The sequence below is a fragment of the Kogia breviceps genome, chromosome 4, assembly GCF_026419965.1.
Source record: "Kogia breviceps isolate mKogBre1 chromosome 4, mKogBre1 haplotype 1, whole genome shotgun sequence".
In the NCBI taxonomy this organism is placed as follows: domain Eukaryota; kingdom Metazoa; phylum Chordata; class Mammalia; order Artiodactyla; family Physeteridae; genus Kogia; species Kogia breviceps.
This window is the reverse complement of record NC_081313.1, coordinates 172,899,473-172,911,600: the sequence shown is the minus strand read 5'-3', so window position 1 is coordinate 172,911,600 and position 12,128 is coordinate 172,899,473. Positions and strand designations below refer to the sequence as shown.

The 12,128-nt window shown below is 57.9% G+C and overlaps 2 protein-coding genes across 4 annotated transcripts in view; one reads left to right on the top strand and one right to left on the bottom strand.

Annotated features, from left to right (window-relative positions):
* The first annotated feature begins 347 nt into the window (after positions 1-347).
* Positions 348-2,960, top strand: DNASE2 (deoxyribonuclease 2, lysosomal). Its single transcript, XM_059060175.2, has 6 exons — positions 348-754; positions 872-1,052; positions 1,144-1,222; positions 1,546-1,710; positions 1,797-1,994; positions 2,406-2,960. Exons 1-6 carry the CDS (start codon positions 660-662, stop codon positions 2,744-2,746), a joined length of 1,059 nt encoding a protein of 352 aa, XP_058916158.1. The 5' UTR covers positions 348-659; the 3' UTR covers positions 2,747-2,960.
* Positions 2,961-3,203: 243 nt separating this feature from the next.
* Positions 3,204-12,128, bottom strand: part of MAST1 (microtubule associated serine/threonine kinase 1) — a 26,001-nt gene continuing 17,076 nt past the window's right edge. For all 3 annotated transcript variants that reach the window (XM_067032629.1, XM_059060952.2, XM_067032630.1), the window contains 14 exons: positions 10,266-10,404; positions 10,028-10,160; positions 9,726-9,891; positions 9,520-9,621; positions 9,228-9,350; positions 8,593-8,702; positions 7,677-7,852; positions 7,337-7,584; positions 6,810-7,016; positions 6,386-6,615; positions 5,936-6,058; positions 5,675-5,811; positions 4,631-4,818; positions 3,204-4,530 (listed from right to left, as the gene is read on the bottom strand). In XM_067032629.1, the coding sequence (XP_066888730.1) occupies positions 3,287-4,530; positions 4,631-4,818; positions 5,675-5,811; positions 5,936-6,058; positions 6,386-6,615; positions 6,810-7,016; positions 7,337-7,584; positions 7,677-7,852; positions 8,593-8,702; positions 9,228-9,350; positions 9,520-9,621; positions 9,726-9,891; positions 10,028-10,160; positions 10,266-10,404 (3,326 nt within the window). In that variant the 3' untranslated portion in view covers positions 3,204-3,286. The remainder of the gene's footprint in view (positions 4,531-4,630; positions 4,819-5,674; positions 5,812-5,935; positions 6,059-6,385; positions 6,616-6,809; positions 7,017-7,336; positions 7,585-7,676; positions 7,853-8,592; positions 8,703-9,227; positions 9,351-9,519; positions 9,622-9,725; positions 9,892-10,027; positions 10,161-10,265; positions 10,405-12,128) is intronic.

The window sequence follows — 12,128 nt, the reverse complement described above, 5'->3', positions numbered from 1 at the left end:
TTGGCTAGCTCAGCGGCGGTGGCGGGCGGTGGGGGAAACATGCAGAGTGAAAAGGGGGAGGACCAGGAGGCCAAGCGCCCTTTAAGGGAGCAAAAGTCACAAGAGTTGGACCTCAGCCTGTAAGGCAGGAAAGGAAAAAAAAAAAAAAATTCAAATTTGCCTCTGACGGAAAAGCCATGGGAGGAGCGACGTTCAGTGGAAGAGTGTTGATTGGGATTAGCCAGAATCGAAAGAGACAGAGGCAGGGCCTGCTGGAGGGGCGTGGGCTGTGATTGGCCAGGAGTAGAGCCGGAGGCCGGACACTGGAAACCACCTGACCATAAGAGGCCGTGTCTGGGCCGAGCCAGAGGGTGGAGCCTATCAGGGACTCGTCTGCCGGAAGCAGGAGGAGGCCCCAGGCTGGCAGGGTCCGGGGCGGAGCCTTCAGAGAGTGACTGCCCGGAAGAAAGCCGATCCCTGTGGAGGATCCTTGACTACCTATTCAAACCCCTGCTTCTCATCTCGCGGGCGGAGTCTCCATCCTCGTGATGTCTGGGCCTGGGTTCCCAGGCGGGTTTGGGGAAGTGAAAGTCACTAGAGGTCGGGTCTGGCCCAGCTCGTGACCCTGCACCTTGCGTTCCCGACACAGATTTCTAGACCCCAGCTAGAGCTCTGAACTCATGGCCGCGCTGAGCTTGCTGCTTTTGGCCGCGCTGCTCTGGGTCCCTGTAGGGACCCTGACCTGCTACGGGGACTCGGGGCAGCCTGTGGACTGGTGAGTGCGCGGGAGCCGACTATCCCTCCAGGGTCGCACTGAGGATTGCTGCGTTCCTAGGTGAAGATTGGGGTTCCTTCTCTTCTCCCTCTATTCTGTCCATTTCCTAACCTCCAGGTTCGTCGTCTACAAGCTGCCGGCCCACAGCGGGCCCGGAGATGCGGCACAGAGGGGGCTGCGGTACAAGTACTTAGACGAAGACACAGGGGGCTGGCGCGACGGTACGGGGCTCATCAGCAGCTCCACGGGGGCCGTGGGCCGCAGCCTGCTGCCGCTGTACCGAAACACCACCAGCCAGGTGAAGACGCCTCCGGCGGAACCAGGGGTGGGACTCTAGGGTGGGCCCGACTTGGGGGAATCTTCAAGTTGCCCCTGTCCATCTTCCCCAGCTCACCTTTCTACTCTACAATGACCAACCGCCTCAATCCAGCGGGTCTCAGGACCCTAACAGACGTGGGCACACGAAGGGTGAGGCCAGACTGTGGACTGGGGAAGAGTTCTGGTTTCCCTGTGCGTTTCCCCCAGCTAACCCATGAGTTGGCAGGGGGGGTGAGGGTGGGCTGCTCTGTCAGGCCCTAGCCATCTGTTTCCTTATTTTAAATCAACATTGTCCTTCCTCTGGACTGTGAGAATCGATGGCTGTGGAAACTGAGCTCAGCAGTGGCCCTGACACTGCCCACTGCCCACTGGTCCTGTGGTCCAGGCCCCCTACAGACTGAGTGTTCCTGGGTTGCACATGTGCTTGTTGGGATGCCTCAAGCAGTCCCCCTGATCTCCAGTTTCTGGTTCAGGTGTGCTGCTCCTGGACCAAGAAGGGGGCTTCTGGTTGATCCACAGCGTTCCGAACTTCCCTCCACCTGCCTCCTCTGCTGCGTACAGCTGGCCTCCTAGTGCCCAGAACTATGGGCAGACCCTGATCTGTGTATCTTTTCCTCTCAACCAGTTCCAGAATATCAGTGAGTGGAGACGGGGAGGCAGGGTGAGTCCCTAATTCCCAGGGACTTGGAACAGTTCCTTGTTTTCTTCTTCCCTTGCCCTCCAGGCAGACAGCTGACCTACACCTACCCCCTCGTGTATGACCATAGGCTGGAAGGAGACTACACCCGCCTATTCCCCCACCTGGAGGAGGCAGTCAAGGGCCATCATGTTCGCCAGGGACCATGGAACAGCAGTGTAACACTCACATCAAACAAAGGACACATGTTCCAGAGCTTTGCCAAATTTGGAAACTTTGGAGATGGTGAGCTTTGAGGTTGACAGCTGGAGAACTTTGTCTGTAGAGGGGGTGTCTAGTGTGTCCATGGCTGAGGGCAGGTCATGGTTAGGGACTAGAACACCTTGGAGTCATAATCACATGAGAGGTAAACAACCAATATACCTGTGTTCAAATATGGGTTTCTGGCTGTGTGATACATGATTTAACCAGGGCCTCAACTTACCTTTCTGAAAATTGGGAATAACGGTATCAACTTTAAAGGGCTGTTGAGTGACATGATGCATAGAAAGCATTTAGTAAGGTCTATTAGTATTAATAATTCCCCAGATTGCCAGGAATTGATAACTGAGGAAACAGCTCAGAGAGGGGAAGTGGCCAAGGGAATCCCTAGCAGTGATCCTGACCCTGTCCATGTCCTCTTTCCATCTTCTGCAGACCTGTACTCTGGCTGGTTGGTGGAAGCCCTTGGCAGTGACCTACAGGTCCAGTTCTGGCAAAGATCTTCTGGCATCCTGCCCTCCAACTGCTCTGGGGTCCAGCACGTACTGGATGTGACCCAGACAGCCTTCCCTGGGCTAGCTGGGCCAACCTTCAATGCCACAGAAGACCATTCCAAGTGGTGTGTAGCCCCAGAAAGGCCCTGGGCCTGTGTGGGTGACATGAATCGGAACAAAGGAGAGGAGCACCGGGGTGGGGGCACACTGTGTACCCAGCTGCCCGCCCTCTGGAAGGCCTTCCAGCCTCTGGTGAAGGCATGGGAGCCCTGTGGAAAGTAGAGCAGGGCCTTCTCTCTGGGAAGCCCAGCAGAGCATGTAAGAGCTAAGGCTCAGGGGCCAGTTTGGACTTCAGTTTGAATCTATTTAGTCTCTTCCTATTTGTTTGGCCTTAATCATGTGCCTTAACCTCTCTGTGACTCAATCTACTCATCTGCAAAATGGGAATCATAACACCTTCCTCAGGATTGTTGAGGAATAGAAAGAAATTGGTAAATGAGGCTGTTAATCTTTTCTTCAGGTGGGCCCTGGGACTCGGAACAGCACTGCAGTTTGCTGAGGGTCTGGGGGCACATAGGTGAGACACAAAGTGGGACCACAAGGAAGGGCCAACCAAGACTCACCTCCCCTCTTTATGGTAACCAGGACTGGAGTTCCACCCCTCAACAAGCACAAAGGCAAGGGGGAGGAAACATGATGTCCTGCCTTGCTAGGGGTGGAGGGGCGAGCTCTAGAAAGCTCACGCAGCACGGACGCACTTTATTTATATGTGTACATATGTATACAGGCGGCTGTACAGCGCAGGGCCAGTGGCTCCCTCTGCTATGGGCCCGGGGGCATGGGGCAGGGCGCCCCCTTTTTGGTTGGGGCTGCTGGGGGCACAGCTACAGCTTCAGCAGGGCACCGGGAAGTCAGCGCCACCTCAGGCTTGGTGGTGGGGACCAGGAGGGAAGCAGGTGGGGCTGGGGGCCCCGCACTGCTGGGTACATTCTTTGTTAGGGCTTGGGAGGGGGTCTGGGGCTCTGGGGAGAGCTTGGGAGAGGCAGGTTTGGAACGAGGCCCGCTCAGCGTGGTCCGCTCCTCCACCACCTCCAGCACCCAGCGCTCCTGGCCCCGTGGGGCCTCAGGTGCGGGAGGTGCCAGGGGTGCAGATTTCCGCAACCCGTTGGAGTCCACACTTGGGAGTTGCGGCACCTCAGCCTTGGCCCCAGGCCGCACAGGCTCTACGACAATGGGCACCGGGGGCGTGCCTGCTTCGCCGGAGCTGCTGCGCCGGCCCGTCTCGTGTTCCTGCACCGGGCTCAGCGCCGCCTTGGCCACGGCCCTGGCTGCCCCGCCCGCGCCGTCCTCTGTCTGCACGCTCTGGTGTCGCGTGCCGCTGGCGTCCCGCTCCAGGGTCCGGCCCCCAGGGGTCGTCGCACGGGGCGGGGTGCAGGCCTCGGCGCCACCCGGGGACTCTTTCTCCTTACTCGAAGCCGGCAGCAGCGGATCCGCGCCCAGGCTCAGGGGCGACTCCTGGCGGCCCAGGCGGCGGACGGCGACCTGCCGCGGCGCGCCGGGACCCTCGACAGGGGGCGTCTCTCCGTCCGACTCGGCGAGGCTATGCAGCGCCAGCTCGCCGTGGAAGTCCTTGCGGAAATCCGGGTGGCCCACCTCGAGGCTGTGTTTGCGCAGCGCGCCCTTCTTGTCGGCGCCCAGCGAGGCTCCCAGCTTCTCCGCTGACTGCACGCGTTTGAGGAGTGGCGAGCGCGGGGGCTCGGCACTCTTAGGGCGCGGGCGCACCACTGGCGGCGACGAGTGCAGCTTGGCCGGAAAGCTCTGAGTCGTGTGAGAGCTGCCCACCGTGTGGCCCGGCAGCGGCGGCGGCGACGCCTGTGTCGGGGACGGTGTGTGCGCTAGCGGCGAAAGCGGGATGTTGCCGGCCGACTTGCAGCGCGCAGAACGGTACTGGCGGTGCAGCTTCGGCGACAGGCCGTGCAGCGTGCTGGGCCGGATGTGGTGCGAGGCCGACGACGCCGGCGAGTTGGGCGTGCTCGAGGCCGGCGAGCTGCTCTGGGACGAGGCGCCTGCGGACGGGCGAGAGAGGACGCTGAGCGCCGCGGACGCCGCCAGGGCACCGCCCCGCCACCGCGCGCGGCTCAGCCCCCGCGCAGGCTCAGGGCCTACCTAGGTAGGCGGAGTCAGGCGTGGAGCGGTAGCTGTGGGTGGGCGAGCGCGCCGGCAGTCCGTGCGTGGGCGAGCCCGGGAGGCTGTCACTGGACGACAGCGAACGGTTCAACGACGACAGAGAGCGGCTAGTGTGCAGCAGGTTCGACTGCTTCGTTATCTTGCGGAAGAGGGAGCTACGCTTCTTGCTGGAGGACAAGGAGGGGACCACCTTCCCTAGAACAGACTCCAGAGCTCCCGGCTCCTCCCACTTCAGGACTTCAAGGTCCCTCCTGGAACCACCCACCCTTTCTGACCCCTCCCTCTTCACAACACAGTTCCAGACCAAAGAACTTCCTTTAGCTTCGTCCCACTTGGCTCCTCCCACCTCAGGTCTACCCATTCCTTTCTGACCACTCACAGTCCAAGCTGGAAACACCCGTCAAAACAGAACCAACCTTTTCTGGCCCCGCCTACCTGTCTAGCCCCTCCCTCTCCAACTAAACTCACCTGTCAGAGTGGGAAGAAATTCACTGGACTCAGCCAGGCTTATCTCAAATTCCCCACTCACTCCTTGTCCAGGTCAAACCCACTGATCAAAACAGAAAACTCTCCTGGCTCCACCCACCTCTCCTAGTTCCTTCTACATATAAGGGAAGAAATTATTTCTACTGGCCTGGCATATTCATCCCAGATAGAAATTTCTTCTCCCGGCCCCTCTCAGTCGCTTAAATATAATACATCCTGGAAGGCAGAATCATCTCCTGAACGGCACCCTCTTAGTCCACATCTGCTGGCTCGGCTCTCCTCCCACAGTGCCTTGCCTTCAGCCTAGGAGCTTGGTACATCCTCCTTTCCTGACTCCTCCCGCTTTCACAGCCCCTCCTTCTCTGTTGTCTTGCTTTTGCTCTTCACTTGGTGGCCTCGGCCACCTTTCCTGTGAATGTCCCTTCTCCTGTCCTCACCTATGCCTCTCCCACGTAAGCCCTGGCCATCGCTCATAAACTGGAGTGTTCCAGGGGCCTGCTGTTTATAGCCCCGCCCACTGCGCTTGGTCCCACCCACCTCTCTTGGCCCTCCTTGGCAGAGGGCCGCTTGTTCCTCCGAGCCATTTTGGCCTTGTAGCTGCTGCGCCGCGCAGGGCCAATGCGGATGGAGGTATTTTCGAAGGGCGTGGTGGTCACGGCTACTTTGTTGCCACTCTGGGGGAAGAAAGGGGGAAAGTTCTCTGCTGGAAGCTGCTCTGGCAACTCCAACTCCCCGGGATCTGCCCCACCCTTCGCCCCACCCCACCCCAAGACAGTTGACTCTCTCCCATGGACTCACCTTAAGGATCAGCTCGACGACCTCAGGATGCACCATGCCATGCACAGGCTCCCCGTTCACGTGGGTGATGAGGTCCCCGGCACAGAGCCCTGCCTCCTGGGCTGGGCCCCCCTCCTCCACGTGCTGGGGATAGGGAACCCCACAGGAGCAGAATTAACAGGCTTGGTAACAAGGAAAGCTCCCTAAGCTTACGTGCCTGACACCTAGCTCTGCAGGTATGGTAATCTTCATAACAGTTTATGAAATAACAATTATTCTCCCCAGTTTACAAATGAAGAAACTGAGAGTCAGAGAGGAAAAGTTACAGAGGAGGAGGGTCACAGAGGAGTCTCATCCAGGTTGCCTGGTTCCAGAGTGTCAGCTGTCCCTCACCCCTGGGGAGGGGTGTGTGTCTCTCTCCCCACCCCCACCGTAGAATACAGGCTCCACCCATCAGTGCTCACTGCTCACCCAGACAATGTGGTGTACACTGTAGACATCTGAGTCACCCATGTAGACGCGGATGGCACGCAGTGTGAAGCCATACTTCTTGCCCGAGCGTTGGATGGTGATGGGAGAGCGAAGCCCACTGACAGCTGGCGAGTAGTCCCGACTCGGTGAGGAGTCCCGTGAGGACGGGTTGGAGGAGAGAGATCGTGGGGACATGGGGCTGGCCAAGGGTGAGCTTCCATGGGGGTCCACTGCAGACACAGACCCATGGTCAGAGGTCAAAGCCAAAAGACACAGCTCTCCCTGTGTCTGCTCCTCCCTCCTCCCAAGTCAAAGTTCCAGAGCTCTCACTGGCCCATCCCAGAGCCAGTCACTGTGGACCAGGAAAATGCACCTGGCACCAATGGGGGCAGCCTCTCCCCTGCCAGGAGGGGCCCAGTGTCACCTGCAGGGATCATGACAGACAAGGCAGTGGCCGAGGCTGACTTGATGACTTTGCCCCCAGTTCGAGAAGGCCGCTTCTCTACCGCCGGGTCTCCTGACAGCTGCTGGTGCCGCGCCCGGCGCAGAACCAGGTCATTGGTGGCTCTCAGGCCTGATGGGTCCCCATCCTTCGAGGGTGGACAGAGGTCGCCTGGGCGTGGGCGGTCAGCTGCAACAGAGCAGGTGGGTTAGGGGTCACTCCAAGGTTATAAACTTCTTGCATGCTGTTCCCGCTGCCTGGAATGCGCTTCCCACTTCTCTCCTCGCCGAATTGTGCAGGTAACATGCGTCAGGAACAGCTGCTGACTCAGAGGAGTGCTCAAATACTTTTGTTGACTGACCATGGAATACGGGTCTTCCTCATGTTGATAAGAATCCCAGATTGGAGTGTGAAGAGTACACGAGAACTTGCATAAACAGTACAGGCTCATTGGACGCTCATATATGACCCCTGGGGAATTGTGGAAGGCGGCAGGAGGGGGCACTCACTGGCCTCTGGGTCCCCGGCGCTGGGAGTGCCATCCCCTTGAGCTGCCTCCTTGGGGGCCCGCGCATCCAGCGAGCCTGGGGGGTCGGAGCTGGGCCGAGGAGACCTGCGCAGCCGGGCCTCATCCTCGTCCTCTTGGGGAGCGCTGAAGCGGCTGGGCTCCAGCAGCGCCGAGAAACGGCGGCGCGCGCCCAACGGAGGACTGGCCTCCCCCTCCAGGAAGCTGGCCTCGGACGCAGAGAAGCGCTTGCTACGCAAAGGGGGCGTGGTCAGAGGAGTTCCTCCCCTTCGGGTCCAAAAGGACCCAAAAGGACCCAAACCCCAAATCCTGCCCCTGCTCACATCTCCGGGGAGCCCCCTCTCCAGGTCTTCTCGCGCAGGGTCAGGCCACCTAGGCCTTCCCGCTTGCCGGCCTTCTCCTCTGGGCCCTTGGCGCTCGGCTCCCGCTTGCTGGTCCCCGCTGCTGCCACGGGGGTCTTGGGCTCGTGCTGCGACAGCTGCTCCATACTGCTATACACCTTCAAGGACGGATGAGTGGTGATGGAGGCTAGTCCAGGCCCCAGGTCCCGCCTTCCCTCCCCAACCAATCGAATTCTCGTTACTGGACCCGGCCAAACTACGCTCCGCCCCAATAAAACCGGGTGCCCCCCCCCCGCCAATTCTGGGCCGACCCCGACCACCTACGGTTCTTCAGTTCTGGCCCCACCCCACAAAATTAGGCTCTGACCTATTCTAGGCCCTGCCCTGCCCAAGCCCTAAAGAATCTGCTCTCCTTCCTGCTCCGCCTCTCCAGGCTCCGCCCAATTATGTGTGCCCTCGCCCAAGGCAGGTCCTGCACGCCCCCCTACGTGCTGTTTCTCAAAGCGAGACGTTGCCCAGCCTCGCCAAGGCCTGGCCCAGCCCCCACTACTTCTTCTCTCCATCCCCAGGCCCTGACCCCGCCCCGTCCAGATCTAGCCCCGCCCCACTATGAGTCCTCATTTCCACAACTGTCCAGGCTCCCGTTAGATTCCACTCGATGCCAAAGGTCCGTTCCAAGACATCCAGCGAGGATGTCCCCCCCTCCCCCGCCCAAGCCTCATCACTCCCAGATCCTCACCGCCTGAGTAACTTCTCTAGTCTGAGACCTTGGGCCTGGACCCTGCTCCCCATAGCCTCCTCAGCCCCTGGCCACTTCAGGCCCACCTGCATCCCTTACTTAAACACAGGTCCCACCTCCCGACGGTCTCACTCCACCCCTATCCCCGCCTTGCCTCACCTTGCTGAAGCGCGGGGAGCAGGAGGAGAACTGGCGGATCTCCACAGGCTCCTCCTCCGTCGTGTCATCCTCGTCATAGGAGTTCACATGGTGATACCTGTCTGAGCGGGCTGGAGTGGAGGTGTGGGTCGTGACTGCGGGTATGGGTCCACTCCTCAAATCACACACCCACGGGAGCCAGGTTCGGGTCCTGCAGGCCCGGTCACGCCCCTGCCCCTTTCTCAGATCAGATTTAGGTCCTGCCCCCCGGCTGGGTCCCTGTCCCACTCTCCGAGGCTTCGTCTGGCCCCGCCTCCACAGAGGCCACATCCCCCGATTGCACCGAAGGCGCTCTCCACCCTGGCTCCGCCTCCGCCAGCCCAGGCTCTTGCCTCGTTCCGCGTCCTAGCAACGCCTCGTAACCTAGGTACAGTCCCAATTTTAGAACTTACTCCTGTCCAGGCCCCACCCCTACCCCAGCTTCCTTTCTTACCTTCTTCTCAGACTGAGCCCCGCCCCTATGCCAAGCCCCGCTCCCGCCACAACTTCAGCCCCTCTCCTCTCGTCTAAGGGGCTAGTCTCCTACCCAGCTGGGTTCCAGCCCAGGCCATATGCAAGCGCCCCCTCAAAGGATCCCACACCCTGTCCCCGCTCACTGTCAAAGTAGCTGGTGTCATCCTCGGACTCCAGGTGGGGGATGAACTCGGCCTTCTGCCTCAGCAGCCCTGTCCAATCCAGGTCTCGGAAGAAACTGTGCTGCTTCACCTCAAAGGCACCGCCTGGGGAGGAAGGAAGGGGTGGAGGGTGTAGGGGAGGGAATTCTCGAGACAGCTATGGCCAGCCAAGCAGCCCAGCTCCCCACCCATTTTCCGGCCCAGGGACACAGCACTGGGAGCCCTGCTCCCGGACAACAGACCCCCCCAGCTCAGATTCTCTGCGACCCCTTACCTGCCCCTAGCCGGCCCAAGGGATTGGTCTGCAGGAGGCTGGATATCAGGTGCTGGGCATCCGTGGGCAGGGCCTCATCCCCTTCGGGCCACAGGATGTCATCTGCAGAGCAAGGAGTAGGGCTGGGGTTCGCTCTGGGAGTCCATGAGGCCCTGGGCCGGCCCATGTTTCCGTGCCCCCTGCCTGCCCACCGCGGAGGCACGCACCACTGATGACCTGTCCAAAGAGCTCTTCAGGTGTGTCTCCAAAGAAGGGCACGCAGCCCACCAGGAACTCGTAGAGAATGATGCCCATGGCCCACCAGTCCACCGGTTTGCCATAGCCCTGGCGCAGGATGACCTCGGGTGCGATGTACTCTGGCGTCCCACACACCTGGGGGCAGGACGTCAGCCCACGCCCTGGCCACAGGAGGGGCCTCCCGGGGGAGCAGTGCCCCCCGCCAGGCCCTGGGCCCCACAGTCCTGCCGGGTCACTCCACCCGAAGTGACCCCCACTCCCGCACACACACCTGTTTGTCCAGGAACTCCCGGGCGTCCTTCTCAATGTGGCCCTCATATAGGTTGGTGGTTAGGCTCATAAGCCCCATCTTGGAGAGGCCAAAATCCGTAAGCTTGATGTGCCCCATGGAGGTGATAAGGAGGCTGCAGAAATAAACTGAGGTCTTAGAGGTGAGGACCATCCACTTCGCTCCTGGCCCTTCCATGCCAGGGCCTCCCGAGGGGCAGGTGGGAAAGGTCAAGGCTCACTTGTCGGGCTTAAGGTCGCGGTGCACGATGCCATAGTTGTGCAAGTACTCGAGCGCCAGCACTGTCTCAGCGAAGTACATGCGGGCCATCTCCACAGGCAGCGCCCCAATGTTCTTCAGCAGGGTGGCGCAGTCCCCCCCTGGGGGTGACGGAATAGGCCCACATGAAGAGGGAGGTACCCCTGGCTCAGAGCTGAGCACTCAATATGCACCATAGTGCTGAGTCCCCATCTCACATTGCCCCAATTTTATAGCTAAGGAAAACTGAGGCTTAGATAGGGGTCTCCCTCTCCCCAGCTTGCACAGGGACTGTCCTCTACCAGGCTTCTCTTGTCCTTAGCCATCCTCCAATGTCAGTATAATCAGCTGATTTTACGCAGGAGGGGACTGAGACTCAGAGAGATGTTGGCACATGCAGGGAGTTGATGGTGGAGGTAAGGTTTGGTTTGGGCCAAGGCTGCCTGCTTATCGACTGAGTTTAGGCCCTTGATCTGGAGTCTGAACCTTGAGGGTCCGGGGCTTTAATATATAAATTACTTGCCCCCACCAGATTTACTGCAAGCAGCATTCATATTTTAGTCTCTCTCGGTGTCCATTTCTCCTTTTTCTTACAAGGGCCAGATTTCCTTCCAGGTTTAACAACTGGGTCAGCAGGTAACCCAAGTTCCGCCAATGACGTTTCCCTCTTTTTTCGCAAAGATTACTAAGCCCAAAGAATGTAAACTGGACTCTGTTGGATAGTAACCTCACTATATCAGGGCCTGTTTAAAGGGAAGTCCACAGAGCCAAAATATGGAGCCATTACTAATGACAAGATTTGAGCACCTAGATACAGCCATTCCTGAAGGTGACATGGATTTTTTTCTATCACAAGTGAATAAATTTCTTTCTTTCCTTTTTTTCTCTTGAGCCAGATTTATCTATGTCAGAAACTGATGAGTCAGACTTGAAGCCGTGCCCTCTGCAGTGGAAGCACGGAGTCCTAACCACTGGACTGCCGGAGAATCTGAATTTGGCCACCAGATAATCCTGACACACACTTATGCAGAGAATAAAGTGCCCATGTGGCCATGGTCTTCTTGAGCCTTATATCCCTTGTTGCCATCCTCACTATATGAAACAACCTTGTCTCTTTTGGCTTATTTTTCTTGTTTATTGTAGGTTTATACAGACTTGAATGTTACCTACATGAGGAAAAAGTGTGTGTCTGGGTATCCACCAGCGCCCAGCACAGCATGGGGCATGAGGGAGATGATGAGGGGACACCTGTTGAGTGACTGAATGGTCAATTAAGGCTCGGAAGTGGCACAGTTGTAACCCTGTGAGATCATGTGTGTGTCCTAATAACCGTAGTACATGGCTGTTTGGACGATAGATGGATTGATATTGGTGATGGATAGATAAACAGATAAAAACCTATACGTTGGTGGTTGGATGATTGACTGGATGGTAAATGGACAGATAAACTGATGGATGAATTGTGGATAAATAGATGTATTTAAATAGCTGCTAGAATGGAGGTGTGGATGAATGAATAAAACTAAGAACGGTAAATGGATGGATGGAACGAGGGATGGAGAGCCGATGGATTAATAAATAGGTAAATAGGTATTGGTGGATAGATGGATGGTAAGTAGTTAGGTGAGGAAATAGATAGATGAATGAATGTCTAGATATAGAAAAAGGTGGATTGATGGAAAATAGATGTACAATACAAGCAATGAACCCTAATATAAATTATGGACTTTAGTTAATAATTATGTATCAGTATTTGTTCACCAGTTGTAACCAATGTATCACACTAATACAAGATGTAAATAACAGGGGAAACTGGGAGGAGGGGGAAGCGGGTATGTGGGAACTC

What these genes read in the sequence shown, in the direction of transcription:
- DNASE2 (XM_059060175.2), top strand. Translation starts at nt 660, where the DNA reads ATGGCCGCGCTGAGCTTGCTGCTTTTGGCCGCGCTGCTCTGGGTCCCT. An exon ending in CAGACGTGGGCACACGAAGG is followed by an intron (nt 1,223 to 1,545) that starts GTGAGGCCAGAC and finishes TTTCTGGTTCAG; the next exon opens with GTGTGCTGCTCCTGGACCAA. An exon ending in ATTTGGAAACTTTGGAGATG is followed by an intron (nt 1,995 to 2,405) that starts GTGAGCTTTGAG and finishes CATCTTCTGCAG; the next exon opens with ACCTGTACTCTGGCTGGTTG.